Below are 18,460 nucleotides of genomic sequence, written 5' to 3' on the forward strand. Positions count from 1 at the left end.
GGAAGGATTCCAGAGGGTGTTGTCAATGAGAAGTCCCTAATTTTGTGATGTAATATCACTACTGCCCAACCTTGTGACCTTTTCTGTGTCTAACACCTCAACAAATGATACTTTCCCTGGAATGTACACAATACAGGAAAAGGCCCCTGGAGAAACCAGGCTTCCTAGAACTTACTGTTTTTGGAACGCCTCTTGCCTGCCCTCCCTGGTTTTATCTAGACCTTTGGGCAGCCTCAGGCAGAGAAAGATGGGTACCTTCACTGAGGCTACTGGTTTCTTTTTCTCTCCACTCACCCAATTTAATGTCCTTTCATCCTGCCTGTGGCAACCAAGACTTAGCCCAGAAATAGAGATGCCTGGGCTCCAGGGCATTGCACCTTATCTTTTGCACTTCAGATGCTCTGAATCCCATACCACTGATCCCCTAGCTCTGGAGGAAGGGGACATGAATTCAAATCTAGCCTCTGATACATACTGGCTGTGTGACCTCAGTTAAATAACTTCACCCACTTGCACCTCAGTTCCCTCATCTTTCAATTGAGGGGATTGGACCAGATGCCGTCCACAGTTCCTTCCATGCCCCATACCATTCATTGAAGCCATCTTTAGAAGCGTACTGAACATGTGACTAAACGGAACCAAATCATAAGTACTAGAATCTGGTTTGCTGCGTGGCCTGGCACTGGTGAATTGCCTAGAGAGGTATGCCCTCCTTTATGTAGTTAGAACTACTTGGTGAGCAGAATGGGTGGAAGGGAGTAAAGCACAAGACCGGAAAAGTTGGAAGAAGCTAGATTATACAGAGCTTTAAGTGCCTAACAGAGTTCTTATTTGATTCAGAATCACAGAATCTCAAAGTTGTAAGGGGCTCCTCAGCTTGTGTGTGACAAGGCAGGACAGATCAGCCCCTTATCCCAAGCTATCTCTCTAGCCAGCAGGCAAGCTGCCATAAAACACTTACATGACAACCCAAGGTACTGAGTGATTAGGCATCAAAAGGAATGACATAAGGCATTAAGTTCTCAAGGAGTTTAAAGGAAAGGGACATTATGGGTTTAGATTGTCTGGGAGGAATAGAGATTGAGCTGGGCCCTGAAGGAAAGGTCAAATTTGCCTGAATAGAGAAAAGGGCCAAGGGAGACTCACCATTAAGGCCTCTATCTTAGTCTCTGCAGACTGACACCGAAATCATAATCGAAGAATTTTGAGTTGGAAGGGACCTTAGAAAATCTAGTGCAAAATTCTCATTTTGTAGATGAGGAAGGAATGAATTCCATTTGCCCCATGGGTCCCTCCTACCCCTTCTGGGCTTTTGTTTTTCAAAGTCAGGTTTCTCTTGGGACGGGTTCCAGTGAATCATTCCAATGAATGTTCTGGGTCACCAGAGTTAATTAAAGTAGAAAAAGCCCGCATCCTTTCTCTTTCACCTATGCAAACACTAGATGAGCTTTTCTATTTGGGAGAGGGCTGCTTCAAGACTGGGGTGAGTGCAATTGAGGTCTGGGAATGGTGCCAGGGTATATCTGCGGCACACGGTCGAAGACATCACCAACCCAACCCTGGCATCTTTCGTCCCTAGTTTTGAGTGAGTATTTGACATACTTAATTCCCTAATAGTTTCAAGGACAAAACGTGAATCTGGCTCATGGGGAGGAATACAAATAGGGAGAGATTTCTCCTTTTCCTCTGAGGGAAGATTTAGTCCTCTAGCTTGGATCTAGCCACGAACTCACTGACTTTAGAGGTATAGCCTGCCCCCATTCACAGTGATAAATATTGTCCCTCAGAGCTAAGCCTAGCTATTTCCCTCTTAGGTTCTAGAGGTTATTTCTAAATGCCCCTGGATGATTCTTTAATGCCACTGGATGAAGTACCCCACCCCACCTTCCCTCCCAGTACCCAAGTGTTTTTCTACACCTCATCCTCAAGATTGTCAATTGAGAATTATTTAGTCAGTTAATCTAAAGCAGATTTAAAAAGAAGATATACTAAGTGGTGTTGTAAACCCCTGTGACAATAAATGAAGTAAACACCTGTGGATTTCAGAATTTCAGAAACCTATGACACTCTCCTCTGTCATACATAGCACATATTGCAAAGGGTAACAATGGGCTGCTCCAAGTCCTTTTGTAGTATTCATGGGGCACTTAGAAAGTTCTTCTTAGATATGGGGTGGTCTTGTTACTGGGGGTCCCAGTTGAACTGAGAGTCAAGTCTGTCCATTGGTCCCAATGATACAGATGCTGCTAACAGTTGATCCAGGGCCTCCATTAACATAGCAATAAGGAGTGCAATGTCTCCCATACCCCTTGAAGTGGAAAGCCCTCTTTGAAACAAAGGTTGTGGTGGGGTGGGGGGAGGAGGAAGAAGAAGAACCTAGTGAAGGACTACCCTTCTCCCCCTGACACCCCAGTAGATATTTTTCCTTAGGGATGTGCAGGAAGCCACAGAGTCCAATTTCTGAAATTCTTCTGAAATTCCTCTCCCTTCTGAACTCACTTGATAATTTATAGATGCTTCCTGGAGGTGTGACCAAGTTTCCAGGCTACTGAAAGAGATTCTTGTCTGTTTTACTTCATCCAATGGATTTAGTGACTTTTCAAACTAGTGTAAAGGTCTGTTGATTGTTGGGTTGTGATTATTCTGACCTAATTTAATAACAGAGGTAAAAATGAGAGTGGAAGGTGGTTTCGAACTTGCCCTGACAGCTGCTTTCTTCTGGGTGGTCCTAAGCACCATTGAAGGGCATGTGTCATTTTTAAATGGGCAGTGGGGAGAGAGAGAGAGGAAGGTTTGGGGGAGATGTTTCTTCCTTCCTTCAGCCACCTCTACCTTTATCATGAGTGTAGATTTTTTCTACCTTTATCATGAGTGTAGATTTTACTGAGAGGCTATATGGCTTTTAGTGGAGGGTGCTTTTTGGTACAATGGGAAGGAATTCTAGGTATAGAGCTAGGGGACCCTGGGTTCAAATCCAGCCTCTGATATTTACTAGCTTTTTGAACTTAGGCAAGTGATTTCAGCTCCCTGGGCCTCAGTTTCCCCTCTTTAAAGGAGGGAATTGGACTGGACCAGCTCTGATCTATGATCCTGTGAGTCCCAGTAATATAACCTTGCCTGTGAACTTTGGTTTGGGGGATTCCTATAGGAGGGTGGGATGAGGTGAAGAGACAAGTCAGGGAGGAGAGGTGTTGGGAGGCAGGGGCTGAATTGTGGTTATCACTGTACCATTAAAGTAGAATGAATCATTGTCCTGGACTTTTGTGATGAGGGTACTTTTTCAAAGTCTCTGCAGCTAGACGAAGGCAACATGGGGTCCATCCAGAGACTTTATTTTCCAGTGGTTGTGGCACTCATGTTGTGGTGTAACACCAGAGTGACAGAGCAACTGAATTGGCTGAGAAGGAGAACAGAAGCAAAGCCTTGGGGTCCAACATTTCCTTTATCTTTCCAGCTCTCCTGGTGGCCTTGGCTATCTTTGTGTCTGTGATCCTGCTTTATTTTCTGGGACTACATGTGTCAAAGTAAGTTGGATTATGTTCCTTTTCCTCTTTGTGATGTGCAGGGGCCCTTCTACCTCTACCTTGCTGATTAATGCACAATTAGGTAGAAGCCACATGTGCTGCTCAGGGTGTATTTGGTCTAAAAATATTTCCATGTGAAAACATTCCAGAACCTAAAACTATCCCACTAGCAAACAGTCAGGGTAACTGCTTTGTAGAGTTTGTTCTCGCTGTGGCTCCATTTCTTGGTGAGTCTTAGTTAACAGAAAGAAGACAGGTCAGGTATTGTCTTGGATGATCTTGGCCCATAAGGGCAGGAAAAAGCCAGTATCCCAGAAGAAAAAGGGTGGGAATGTTTGTAGTTGCTCAGGCTCTGTGGTGTGCTCTCTCTCTTCCAGTTCTAAACAACAAACCTTCCTCTATAGGCAGGGGGAAAGTCTCTCTCTTCTGTTGGATAGCTTGCCCAAGTCCCATACCCATTTAAAAAATTTTCTCTGATCTGGATTATTGCATCACCCTAGGAATGAACCACATTTGAGAGAAACCCAACAATAAGATACTTTGTGCATACGTGCAAAAAAAAATGCAGAACAGGGGATAGATCAAACCCAGATTATATGGACAAGAATTGTCTGCCTTAGGGTAGCTATCACAAGGGAACTAATGGGATTAAATACAAGCAAGTTTGTTTGTTTTTAAGGGGGCCTCTATGAGTTTAAATGATTCACTCGTAGGACTTCAGAGCTGGAACGTTCAATCTCCTCATTTTACAGATCAGGAAAGACCCTGAGATATAAAGTAGCATGTTCAATGGTGTACAGCTAGTAAGTGGCAGAGCTGGAATTCATTTCCAGGTCTTCCATTTTCAAATCATTGCTCTTTCTATTACAGCACACCATTCATTCATTCATTCATTCATCCAACAAATATTTATTAAGCATTTACTTTGTCCAAGGAATTGTACTAAGCACCATAGAAGAAAAGCAAAATGAATAAGGCATAGACAGCCCATGCCCTAAAGGAGCTTCCTGACTACCAAGACAGAAAAGGCATAAAATAAACACAAATAATTGGGGAAGCTAGGTGGTACAGGGGATAAAGTGCTGGGCCTGGAGCCAGAAAGACTTATTTTTGTGAGTTCAAGTCTGGCCTCAGACACTGATTGGCTGTGTGATCCAGGGCAAGTCACTTAACCTGTTTGCCTCAGTTTCCTCATCTGTAAAATGACCTGGAGAAGGAAATGGCAAACCACTCTAGTATCTTTGCCAAGAAAACTCCAAGTAAGGTCACAAAGAGTGGGGACACAACTGAATAGCAACAAATAACAAGTATCTAGCATACAAGGCAGAATGCACACCATAAGAGAGGTGATGACGATGATGATGATGATGATGATGATATCTTATTGTATGCCAGGCACTCTGTTAAATATTTTACAAATATTATCTTATTTGATTCCTACAACAACCCTGGGAGGTAGATGCTATTATTATCCCTATTTTACAGATAAGGAAACTGAGGCAAAAGACTTGCCCTGGGTCACATGGTTAGTAGGTGTCTAAGGCTGTGTTTGAACCCAGGTAGGAACTAAGTGCTATAGAAGATGAAAGACAGAGAGAGAATTCCAACTGGGACTAACTAACTAACTGACTAACTCTGTCTCTGTCTCTCTCTGTCTCTCTGTCTCTGTCTCTCCCTCCCTCCGTGTGTGTGTGTGTGTGTGTGTGTGTGTGTAGTTGAAGGCTTCAATAATCTTTGATTTATGACCCGGCTCAGAAGGAAGGATAGAGCTTCACCAAGGACATAATAATAGAACGTTCTAGATGGAGGGAACGGCATCAACTCAACAAATATTTATCAAACACTTACTATGTGCTAAGAACTGGAGACACAAATATAATAAACGAAATGATCCCTACTCAGTAAGCACTCATGCTCTAGTGAGGGCGTGAGCAAAGGCATGGAGGAAACGAGGGTCATGGGATGTTTGAGGAGCTGCCAGTAGTTCTATCCAATTGGAACCTAGCATGGATGACAAAGCTGAGAGTAGACTGGTGTCTTGTCAGAGCACAGAGGGCCTTGAATGCCAGTTTGGACCTAATGGATTTATAGTCATCATTTGATGTCCTATCAACTGCAGATGGTTGATGAGAATAGGGATGACAGAGAACACTGCCATTTTTAATGGTGTGAAAACTTTTTACAGGCTTCGCTGTACTCAGGACTGCTACCATCTGTTACGACGCAAATGTTTCCCTGGGCTGTTTAATCATGTAAGTAAAAAAAGAAAATCTCTTGTAGCTCAGTTCATCTCCATTAAACTCTTCTTTGGTTTGAACACCTGGATGGCAGAGCAAAGGTTTGTCCATGGTAAAAGGGCCATGGTGCATGGTTGAGAGCCATCTCTGTGTGGTTTGGAGGCAAGTGACCAAAGATTTCTGCCTTGGTTTCCCCATCTGTTTAAATGGAATTTAGCCTACTAAACTGGGATCTTGCAAGTGGAAAAGGGAAGGGGGGAGAAAAGGAGGGAATAAGTGACTGGGAAGCCCTCTGTGACTAATTTAATTACTTTTTAACACATTTTTATTAATAGCACTTATATAGTGTTTTAAGGTTTGCAAAGTGCTTCACAGATTTTAGTTCATTTGATCCTTATAACAAGCCTGTGAGGTAGATGCTATTATTATCCCCATTTTACAGCCAAGGAAACTGAGACTTTGAGAGGTCAAGAGATTTGCCCAGGGTCAGATAGTATGTATCTGAGATAAGATTCAAACTCAGTTCTTCCTCACTCCAGGTCCAGCACTACATTTATTAAGTAAGGCAATGAGGATATAAAAACAAAAGGGAAAAAAACACTCCCTGCCCTCAAGGAGCTTTCATTCTGTTGAGGACATACAACTTGTGAATAAAGAAGCAAATGCCAGAAATATGAAGAGTAATACAAAATAATTTCTAAAAGGAGAGAAGCTGAAGGTGGGAGAGAGGATCAGGAATGGCATCCTCTCCTAAAGGAGGTGGCACCTAAGTTGAGCATTGAAGGGAGATAGGAAATCTAGAGCTGGAAGTTTGGGAGGAATGCCTTCTAAACACCTGTTCAAAGGAGAGCATTAGATGGGAAGATACTCCCACACCTCTGGCTGGGAAATTCACGAAATCTTTGTTCTAATCTCTGGTTCCTTAGTCTGTTGCCTTATTCAAAATGCCCCTTCCAATCAATTCAATTAACATTTATTTATGCTGTTGTGTTGTTATGGTAGAGATGAACATTGTTTCCAGGGAGCTCGCCCTAGGTCCACCCACAGTCTTTGATGATAATAGAACAAAGGAGTTTGGGGGTGTGAAGAGAATCACTTGCTGACATATACAAACACTTTTTTAGTGCCATTGGGCAATAACCACCTCTTTCTCCTCCCACACTGCTACCCTGAGACACCGTGGGGCTTCAACAGCTTGTCCCCTCACAGGTCAGAGACTTTCAAATCTTAGTATGTGGTGGCAGCCATTGTGATTAGCTATACTGATTGCCCCAGAGTCCTGGGGACCTTTATTAAACTGTTGTTTATATTAATGCACAAACCCCTAGTTTTTCTGGGGATTGAAGATGAAATAATCCAGCTTTGGGTCCCTTCCCAACCAGCCATTCCCAAGTAATCCAACAACAAAATCTCTTGCTTTCTGTAAACTGCCCACTCCAAGGTTTAGAAACTCTTTTAGTTTCTAGATGGTTTATAGCTGTAAAGTTCCTATCTAGTTCTGTGTTCAGTTTGGTTGGATCTCTGTACTTTGGGACACCTTTGTGAATTTCTGTTAAATCAACAAAATGAGTAGGACCTAAGAGTGGGTATAATCCCAGTCACCTTTATAAGGCATCATTGTCTTTTGAAAATTAAATTTCATTTTTTCAATTAATAAGTATTTATTTTTCTCTCTGCCTCTTCCCTTTATCGGAAAAAAGTAAAAATAAAGCCTGTCAAAGAAATCTGCACAGTCAAGCAAAATAAATTCCCACACTGGCCAAGTTAAAAGATGTATGTCTAATTTTGTCTATTTAGTCCATCACCTCATTGTCAGAAAGTAGGTAGTAGCCATGCTTTATCATTAGTCCTCTGCAGTCATGCCTAGTCACTGTATCCATCATAATTCTTGTCTTTCCAAGGTGTTCATTTGTACACTGCTGTTGTTAGTGTATAAATTGTTCTTCTGGTTCTGCTCACTTCATTCACTCAGCATCAGTTCATACAAGTCTTCCCAGGTCTCTCTGAAATCATTGCTAATGGACCTTACTATACAGCTTTCCTCTTGGCACTTGGACTTAGCCGCACACATCCCCAATCGCTGTCAGGTCCCAGGAATAAAACCAGGTTCTGCATCCTGACTTCTACTCTGGCTGTCCTCATGCATGGTTAGGTGATAATTCTATTCAATTCACAACCAATATTTATTCAGCATCTAGTACATGGCACCATGCTGGATGCCATCAGGGAAAATAATAGCTCCTTACCTCAAGTTTTTCACCCTTACAATCTACAATAATAGCTAAAAGTAGTAGCTAACATGTATATAGCCCCTACAATATGCCAGTCAGAGTTTAAGTGACTCGGCCAGGGTCACACAGCTAATAAGTGTTCAGAGGCCAGATTTGAACTCAGGTCTTCCTGATTCCAGGCCCCCCACTCTATCCATTCTGCTATCTAGTTGTCCCAAAGTAAGGGGCAAAGTATCCCTACAAGGCAGAAGTTACACAGTCAACTGTCAATAAACATTTATTAAACTATGTACCAGGCACAGTGTTAAGTACTGAGGATTCAAGGAAAGCAAAACAATCTCTACCCTCAAAGAGCTCATAGTCTAACAGAGGACAACATGTAAAAAACTATGTCCACACAAAACACATACACACCATATATGTGTATATACATGTATGTATATAAAATGTATATATATGCATACATATAGACACACTGTGCATCATGTACATATCACTATATATATTTGTGCATGTATATATCTGTATGTGCATGAATATACATACACACACATACGTAGATAGATAGATAGAAGGAAGGATGGATGGATATTATATATATATATATATGTATATATATATGGATGGAAGGATGGATAGATAGATAGCGTCATATGGAAATGGGAGGTAATCACAGGGGTCAGGCAGTGGAGTAAACAATTAATACAAGATAATCTGAGGAGATTGAGACCACCAACATCTATGAACATCAGGAAAGGTTTCCTGCAAGAGTTGGCATCTGTGCTCAGGCCAAAGGAATTTAAGTATTTTAAGAATTGAGGAGAGTTGGGAATGCAATCCAGGTTTGAGAGACAGCCTAGGTAGAAGCATAGAGGTGGGAGATATCATCTCAAACCTGGAAGATAGAAAGTAGGCTAGTTTGGTTGGAAGATAACATTTTTGAAGGGGAATAATAGGATATGTGTTTCTTTAGAAATAGAGTAATACACAAAATAACTCATTTATAAAATGGAAGGTGATCAGGTGGCTTATGAAGGGTGAGAAGACTGAAGCTTAAAGTCTATAACGAGGTATAAGTAGGGGACATAGAAACCTAGGTTTCTATATCAGTGATTACTGTAGGTGATGTAATTGTCTTGTAACCATGAGAGCAGTCCAAAATCAAAATCAGCTCCTCAAGGAAGTAGTGGCTTCCTTCTCACTGGAAATCTCCAAGCAAAAATTGAGTGTTTTGTGGTGGCAATCCTGGGATTCTCTGTGGGGACTGAAATCTGGATTGTTTCTTTGGTAGAGTTGACTCTAGACTCTAGACTCTAGATTGTTTCTTTGGTAGAGTCAGCTCAAGAGTTGACTCCAGAATTGGTCACAAGAGAGGGATGCATACAACACAAGGTCTTAGGGAAGCAGAGAATAAAAGTGTTACCAACAACAACAGTCTAAAGCCATTTAGTGTGGAGACAAACAGCTCATTTCTAGTTGTTAGTATATCACAACACAATACAATCATTAAGAATGAAAAACTGTTCTGTAAGAAGGCAGGAAAGTCAATTGTACATTACAGAAATATTTTCATCTAAAACATTTGAATTTTTTTTAAAAAGGAGTTTGATGTTTAAAAGGAATTGGTTATCTGGAATAGTTAATTCTTCATATCATTTCATTCCCCTAGGGGTCTGGAGGTCTGTGGCTTTACTATCAGTGTTTTTGTTTAATTTTGAAATATATTTTACCTATAATATCTTGAAAGGATGCAAACTCCTGAAGGGTAGCGCCAGATTTGTTTTCATCTTTGTACCCCTAGCTCCTGGAACAGTGCCTGGCCCACAGTAGGTGTTTAATCATTGTGTGTTGCACTGAATGGAAGGTCTCAGTCTCTTTTTTCTCCCTTCTTTCTCTCTATTTTGAGTTGGATAATTAATGCACTTCCATTATCTCTCCCTAAGGAACTTGCTCTCTTATAGAGGCTTCTGGAACAGGATCATACAGGGATAGCACATTACCATTTTGTGGTGTTATCATTCATCAGAGAAGAGGAAGACCTGCTCAATGAGGGTGCCTACACTGGATAGGGCATGTCTGTTAGATTTCTCTTTTTGTTGGGAAGGTGGTGGCCTGTATGGGTCAGACTCCCACAGATTATGAAACATACCAAATGCATGATTGAGAATTGGGCTAGAGATTGAACTAAGGTCTGGGAAGTGTAGAGAGATAGGGAGCAGCTCATCCTCTTCTTTCCCTTTTCCTCTTTTTTATCCCTCTTCTATCCTCTTTGGTGCCTCTGAGCCTTGGAGGAGGTGCTGACTGATGGAAGAGAGCACAGACTGACATCTGGAAGACCCCCAGGTCACCAAGTCTGCCAAAGTAGAATCTTTCTGTCAGTGATTAAGTAAGTCAGGCTACTTTGTGATTTTTTCCAGTCCTGGGTGTTGACAGCTACCTGAGCATCCTAAGGCATTTGGAGCCAAAATCCTCCTTCCTTCTCCCTGCCCCCATTTGCCTCAGACCCACCTTTTCCCACCTGCATGGGCTGTAAAACAGTATGGCCTAGCCAGCTGTGCAGGAAGATGTGGGATAGAGCCAGAGCTCCAAGGGGGCCTGTTTCCTCTCCATTCCCTGTCAACAGTCATTTCTGGGAATTAAACTGCTCTGGCTGGGGGGCCCTTTCCTGAGTTTTTGTCATATCCAGCAGTTGGGAGAAGGAATGGCCTCCCTATGATGGCTAATGTAGGCAGGATGACAATGTTACACCTAAGAACAGATAAACTTCAAGGGCAATGGACTGAAGAAAGTCCCATCATGGTGACAAAAGAAAGATGGAGGAACCTTAATGGGATCCTAGTCATAGGGCTTAGATTGGGAGAGGGGTCTAAGAATCGCTCATCTCAACCATCTCCTTTTCTTGGTGAAGAAACTGAGACCCAGAGAATGGAAATGACATACCCAAGACTATACACATAGCAGAGCCTTACAACCATTTTTGTCTGAATCTAGATATCACAACACCTTATCTCAACAAACATCCCAGTACCCACCAGCTATGAGCAGAGAACTAGGGGTTGGTAGAGAAACTAAATTCATAGAAAACATAGTCCTGTCCTCATGGATCTTACAATAGGAAAAGATACGTAGGTAGATATCTAATATGCCATAACATATGATCAATATATTAATAGCAAAACCATGTGCTACAGGAGATTCAAAGGGAAAGATCATGGGGGTGGGGAGGGAAAAAGAGGTTGCTTATGAGTTGAGGCTTTAAATTATCTGTTTATATACTGTACCCTCCTAGGAGAATGGAGGCTCTTTTAGAGCAAGGACTAATTTTGTTTTGGTCTTTGTATCCCCAGAGTCTACTACTTGATCATAAAAGGTGCTAAATAAATGCTTGTCAAATTGGATTGGAGCCTAGATTTAGAGCTGGAAAGGACCTTAGAAGTCATCTAGTCCATCCACTTCATATTACAGATGAAGAAACTGAGACCCAGAGAGGCTGAGTGACTTGTCCAGGATCACACAGAAAATGAGTGACAGGCAGGATTTGACCTAATTCCCTAAGTTCTTTGATTCTGAATCCACGGATCTTCCTGCTGTCCTAAAATGCTTCTCTAAGCTGGATTAAAGGATGGGCAATGGTTCTACAGGTAGAGAAGGAAAGGAACACATTCTAAGCATGGGAAATAGCACCAGCAAGATCATGGAGGTGAGATAAGTTATTATACTCAATGGGGATTTTGACTGAACTATATATAGGATAAGATTATTTATCTGTAAAGTTTCTAGAGCCCAATGGCCCTCAAATCTCCCACCTGTGAGCCCCTTGATGGGACAAAAGGTCCAATGAGCTATTATATCTTCTCCATCCCCTACAGAACAAACCAGAGAACATCCCAAGCATTGAAACCATAGCATGTGAGAAGTAGAAGGACTACACAGATGAGGAATCCAAGACACTTTGTAGAAATTTGAGCTAGATGAATAGTATCATGGCCAAGTGTTTAAACTGTTATGTTTTATGCTTATTATATCATGGCTAAAGTGCTGAACTTGGAGTCAAGATGTCTGGGAATCAAGTCCAATGTCTAACATTTATTAGCTGTGTGACTGTAAAGGGCTAGATCCCTTTACCTCTTTAGGCCTCCATTTCCTTGTCTACAAAATCTACCTGTAGATTCTACTTCATGAGGGTGTGAGGCTCAAAGAAAATCAGAAGATGTGAGGTGCATTGCAAATTTTGAAGTGCTGTACAACACTTAGTGATTATAATATCATCATTAGAGCATTTGCATTTTGAGTAAGCCAATGACTGTGGTCTAAGGGCCAATGGAATCCACTGACTTAGCTGTTCCTGAGGGGCTTCGGTCTGTTACAGGCATTCATTTTGATCATCCTCTCATGCCCTCTGTCTTCAAGAACCCCCAAGATTCTTTGGCTTTGTAGCCAGATATCTGGGAGACGTTTTTAAATTTCATTTTACATTCCAAGTCTAGGAATTATGAATTTTCTCCCAAGATGCCTCATGGACAGGTCAGCTCTGCCAGCATGACAGTCTTTCTGGATATTTCAGTGCTTCTGTTTCCAGACCCTGGGTTAAAACCCACTGCCAAAGCCTGCTGTCAGAAAAATTCCCAGGCAGCTCCCAAAGAATTGTGGCAGAATGGAACCTCTCGCTTTCTTCTCCCTTGAACACACACATGTTAATGAAGCTGTGCTCTGGGTCTGCTAGTTGGGATGATAAAGCTCTGGGAAAGTTAAAAAACAAAGCTGAGAAAAATTACCCAAATCTCTCTTTACCCCAAGGGAAATAAATGTCAGCTAAAATCTCATTCCTTTTGACCTGGCCCATCCTCACCCAACTGGCTCTCGGGATTGACCTTTTTTCTGCTTGTCTTCTTGTCAGTGGATGCCATTCTAGCCTGAATACTGATGGAAAACCCAGGCTCGGTGATGCCTTTCAGTTCTTTAAAAATGCAGGCTCTCTGAAAAAGGAAATGCAGTCGTGGATGGGTTCCTTTCAGACTTGGATCTGTTTGGCACCATTGTTCTCTGCACAGCCATTGTCGTGGTCAGAAGGCTCCAGGGGACTCCATCCTGACCCAGCCTGAGATTCTTGGCAAAGGAAGCCCACTTGACCCAAGAGTCAGAAAACAATTGTCCCCAATCACCACTGACCTGTCATCTATCACTCTGAACAAGAAAAATGAAGCCAATTTCTTCTCTTATTGTGCTACTTGAGTGTCTTTGATCTAAAGGTCAGACTGGGCTAGTTCTTCGCACTCCAGCACTCCCCCCACATGCAATTTCTTTTTTTGTTTCCCTCCTCTTTACCCTGTCATCCACCCTCCTTATCACCTCCTGGATTCCAAAATCCCTTTCTCAGTACATAATTTTCTGCATTTGCCTTATCTTTCTTATCTTCAGCTCTGAATGTTTATTTCTAGAAAATAAATTTATTTTTATTTTAAACATGCTTTTCTTTTTAAGTTTTGAGTTCCAAATTCTCCCTTTCTCCCATGAGTCATTAACACATACTAGGTATTTAATAAATATTGATCACTTAAGGTTACAGAGTAGGTCTTCTAGCTCCAAGTCCAATTTCCTCTCCATTACCCTATGTGCACCACTCTTCTATCCCCTTAGATTGTAAACTGTGAGAGATGCCCAGCCCACATCTGCTCTATTCTTTTTATCCTTGACACTTATTGCAATACTGTGTATACAGTATGTATTTAATAAATGCTTGTTAAAACAGACTTTTTAGGACATTTAGGCCTCATGGCGAACATTGTCCAGTGAATGAGTTTGCTAGAAGGCATGTGGGCAGCAGTGTACTATGTGGCACTGGACATTATTAATGAGATGGTGAAGGAGAAAGAGAGAGAGAGCTCATAGTGTTAAGTATTGGCTTTCCCTTTGTAAGCAATGTTGGGCTCTGAGACACAAAGGCAGATGTCAGCAGTTCCTTCACCTGTTCTAACCCAAAATCCTCCTGACAGGAAAGAGAGACAAGTTTCTGGGCTGCCTGTGGGTTATTGGCACCAATGGTAGTTTCCCAGGGGCAGCAGCTGTGATCAGGTGGCCCCGTTATGCTAATTAGCAATGACCTAGAGGTCTGGGTAACACATGATGTAATGTTGCAGAGCTTCCCTCCCAGAGGTTCTCTTGGAAAGGATTCTTAGATCATGTCATCTGCCCCATCTCAGCAGCACAAGCCCTCCCCTCACCCCACCGAATAAACTCTTTCTCCCCAGTGTTTTTGAGACTGGTTTCCGGTTGTGAGTGACCCACAGGCCATAGAGACTTCAAGAACTTTCTTCCAGAGGCTAATCACAGTTGAATTTCAGCTCGAGCGAGGAGAATGTCCTTTACTTCTCTGTGCTCTGCCTCTGGAGTCAGGGTCAAGCTTCCTCTGAGTCAGTTAAATCTCTTTGATTGCAGAAATAAATAATACATTACTTGTGTATAATGCTTGAGTCTTTCAACATGTTCTTGCATCTGTAAACTGATTTTATACTTAGAGCAACCCAGCAAGGCAATGCCATTAACATCTCCATTGACACTCGATAGGTGGGGACTCAGGTTCTAGGAGAGCTTAAGCAACTTCCCAAGAACTCATCATAAATTAGTGGCTGAGTTGGGACTACAATCCATGCCAAGAGAGTCCCTTCCCCAGGGCCTTGCAGCTCAATGATTGCTCAGCTTGTCAAATATTTTCCTGAGTCAAGTTCATCAATCTATCTTCTTGTATATGTAATTATAGGTAGAATTATAAAATGGGGTGGGAAAGGAGTAGGGATTGGCAAGAGAGGTACAGTAAAGGTTGAAGATTTGGGCTGAAAAACAAAGGGCAGTACCCTAGACCCCACCCAGAGGTCTCCCTTGAACTCCAGCTCAGAGAAGCTTTATCCAGGCCATGGTTCTGGAGGCATTAAGCAGTCCAATGAGACCTCAAGTGTCCTTTGCTTGAACCCAACTACATCATGCTCAGTAAGAAAACTCACATCTTTTGCTTAATGACATGATGTGGGACACCAGGACAGATCACCACATCCTGGGGAGGGAGGAGGGGAAAGGACTGGAATGAAGCAAAAAGGAGGACTGGGAGAGAGGAAGATAACATAAGCATCTGGGACAGATGTTGAATTAGCACCCTAAAGCTGCCTTTTGATTTGGGTTGAGTTGTGCTTGATGCTGTTATAGTAACATTAGAATGATAGTTCCAAGTTAAATTCTAAACATTATTTACTAAGCAACTTCTATGTGCAGAGCACCATGCTAGGCCCTGGGGGAACTACAGTGAGGAAATTAAATACAATCCCTACTTTCCTGACCTAGTAGGGAGGTGCACACATCCCTAATCATAATATAAAATAATAAATGAGAAGAGCCAACCAAGGGCTCTGTTTGCCTCAGTTTCCTCATCTGTAAAATGAGCCAGAGAAAGAAATGGCAAAACCACTCCAGTGTCTCTGCCAAGAAAACCCCAGATGGGGTCACGAAGAGTCAGACAAGACTGAAAAATGATTGAACAGCAACAAGAAAAATGAAAGCTAGTAATATCATTACCTCCTTCTCATTCCTTTTGATGGAGCTCAGATAGAAATATTTCAAGGGAAGTTGCTATCCTGCTATTTTCTTTTTCTTTTGCATTTTATGGATTATTATTCAAATGAGTAAAATAATTGCTTGTTTCAATCAAATAAAAATATTAGGAATGAAGCTTGTCTTCTGGAGACACACTTTAAGCATCTTTGGGACAGGACCACAAAGATGACACAGGCCTTGCTCTGTTCCCATGTAATTTTGATTTCTTCCCCTAGGTCTCTATATTTGGAAAGTTTTTCATTCCTTGTAGTCAGAGACGATATGGTATGTTAACATATATTTAAAGTGTTCTTAAGTTTTTTATGCATCAGTGTTACTTCCAGGCAGCCATAGGCAACAGTTCTGCCTGTCATGATGCTGTGGTTTCAGAATAGTTTATTGGTTGAATTCTCAAGGTTATGTGGGGATTTGTATTTGTAATGTGAGCATTTGCCACATGTTAGTTTATATGGGATAGTGGTCTTCTGTTGGATAATTCATCTATTGGTAGATGAGTGGATGAAGTGAGGAACTTGAGACAAAGAAGACTTCAGGTCAAGTTCTCCCTCTGAAATTTACTAGCTGCGTGACCCTGGGCAAGTCACTTAACCACTCTCAGCCTCAGTTTCTTCATCTGTAAAATGAGAGTAATATTGGCACTTTATAAGGTTGTTGTGAGGACCAGATGAGATAAAATAATATATAAAAACCTCAAAGCACTATATAAGTTATTATTATTATTATTATTATTATCATCATCATCATCATCATCATCATTACCATCTTTCTAGGTGTCTGGTAGATTCTAATTTTTTATTGCCTCATCTCTTTTTCTATTAAAATTTATTTTCTCCTCCTCCTCCTCCTTTCTTCTTCTTCTTCTTCTTCTTCTTCTTCTTCTTCTTCTGTCTTCTTCTCTTCTTCTCTTCTTCTTCTTCTTCTTCTTCTTTCTTCTCCCTTCTCCTCCTACTCTCCTCCTTCTTCTTCTCCTTCTTCTTCTTACTCCTCCTCCTTCTCCTTCTTCCTTATTCTCTTCTTCTTCTCTTCTTCTTCTTCTTCTTCTTTTCTTCTTCTTTCTCTTCTTCTTCTTTCTTTTCTATCCTCTTCATTCTTCTTCTTCTTCTTCTTATTATTCTTCTTCTTCTCTTTCCTCCTCCTCCTCCTCCTCCTTTCTCCTTCCTTTCTTCTTCTTTCTTTTCTCTTCTTCTTCTTCTTCTTATCTCTTCTTTTCTTCTTCTCCTTCTTCTTCTTCTTCTTTCTTCTCTTCCACTCCTCTCTCCTCCTTCTTCTCCTTTCCTTCCTTCTTCTCCTTCTTCTTCTTCTTCTTCTTCTTCTTCTTCTTCTTCTTCTCCTCTTTCTTCTTCTTCTCCTCCTCCTTCTCCTTCTTCCTTCTTCTTCTTCTTCTCCTCCTTCTCCTTCTCCTTCTTCTTCTCTTCTTCTTCTTCTTCTTCTTCTCTCTCCTCTTCTTCTTCCTTCCTTCCTCCTTCCTTCTTCTTCTTCTCTCTTTCTTCTTCTCCTCCCTCCTTCCCTTCTCCTCCTTCTTCTTCTTCTTCTTCTTCTTCTTCTTCTTCTTCTTCTTCTTCTTCTTCTTATTCTTCTTCTTCTTCTTCTTCTTCTCCTCCTCCCTCCTCCTCCTCCTCCTCCTCCTCCTCCTTCTCCTTCTTCTCTCCTCTCCTCCTCCTCCTCCTCTCTCCTTCCCTAATTAAAAAAGTGGGAATACAAAACTACTATAACAAATATCAGATACTATATTTTTGCAACTTCCAGTGATATGTTGCAGTTTCTACCATTTTATATCATCATCACCTTAATTTCTCGTGATTACATTTTTAAAAAAGCAATCATTATCAAAATTCAAGAGTTCATGGCTCTTCAGGGTCAAGCTTTTCAGACCTACAGAGCTACAGGGAAACAAACTTTACAATTTCTCAGCAAGGAGCTGACATGTTCCTAGTTTGAAATGTAGACATTTCTTATGTAGCCAGGGCTACTGGCGATGACAATATCTTGGATAGTTCCCATACCCAGATGATCCCCAAATTCTTATTCTGGGCCAGAGGATATTAACATGGAGACTGCGAACTTTTAAAAAATGTACCACTATTTCAACAGAAATGACTTCTTTTTATACATTTTATTTATTTAAGAAACATTATTCTGTGAAGATATCAGTAGGCTTTAACAGACTGACAAAAAGGTCCTCGACCCAAAAAAGTTAAGAATCTGTATTCTAGACCAAATTTAAGAACCAGAGAACATGATTATAGAATGGTGAAGCTTAAGATCAATCTTACAGGTCATCTATTCCAACATTCTTATTTTATTATGGAAGAGGTTGCATCTGGACTGATGCATGGGAGGGCTTAAATAAAAAGCTGAAGAATGATCCCTTTTGGGGACATGGTGGAAGCAATTTTCACTCAGGCATGTGTGGGACTGTATGGTTATTGAGGTATCTTTCTCACAATCTGGGATAATTGATCAGAAAAGATGAGCAATTTACCTAAGGTCATTGTGAGCCAGTCAGTGGCTGTCACAGTCACACAACTGGTATATGAGGTTGAAGTTCCTGACTCCAAGTCCTGTGTCCTATACAGGGTGTTCCTAAAGTCTGGACACATAGGCAAAAACGTATATTTTCAAGAAATTAAATGAATGAAATTTTCAACAACATTTTATTTAATTGGAATATTAGCAAATAACATCTTCAATATGATTTCCATCATTTGTGATGCAAAGGTTGATGAGCTTTGTAAGATTCATGTGATTCACATGAACTCGATGCAATAACCCCACACTGCCATCTATTTTAACACATTCACTCTTTATGCGTTCAGTCAAGTGTGTTGCATCTGTGATTTTGAGTATACCTTCTCCTTTAGCATAC

At 41.3% G+C, this 18,460-nt stretch overlaps 1 protein-coding gene across 1 annotated transcript in view; it reads left to right on the top strand.

Annotated features, from left to right (window-relative positions):
* LOC118828694 (heparan-alpha-glucosaminide N-acetyltransferase-like) overlaps window positions 1–18,460 on the top strand; it is a 378,901-nt gene that overhangs the window by 140,364 nt on the left and 220,077 nt on the right. The window contains exon 6 of the mRNA XM_036735519.1: window positions 5,710–5,776. Within this exon, the coding sequence (XP_036591414.1) occupies window positions 5,710–5,776 (67 nt within the window). The remainder of the gene's footprint in view (window positions 1–5,709; window positions 5,777–18,460) is intronic.

The sequence above is a fragment of the Trichosurus vulpecula genome, chromosome 8, assembly GCF_011100635.1.
Source record: "Trichosurus vulpecula isolate mTriVul1 chromosome 8, mTriVul1.pri, whole genome shotgun sequence".
Taxonomy (NCBI): Eukaryota; Metazoa; Chordata; class Mammalia; order Diprotodontia; family Phalangeridae; genus Trichosurus; species Trichosurus vulpecula.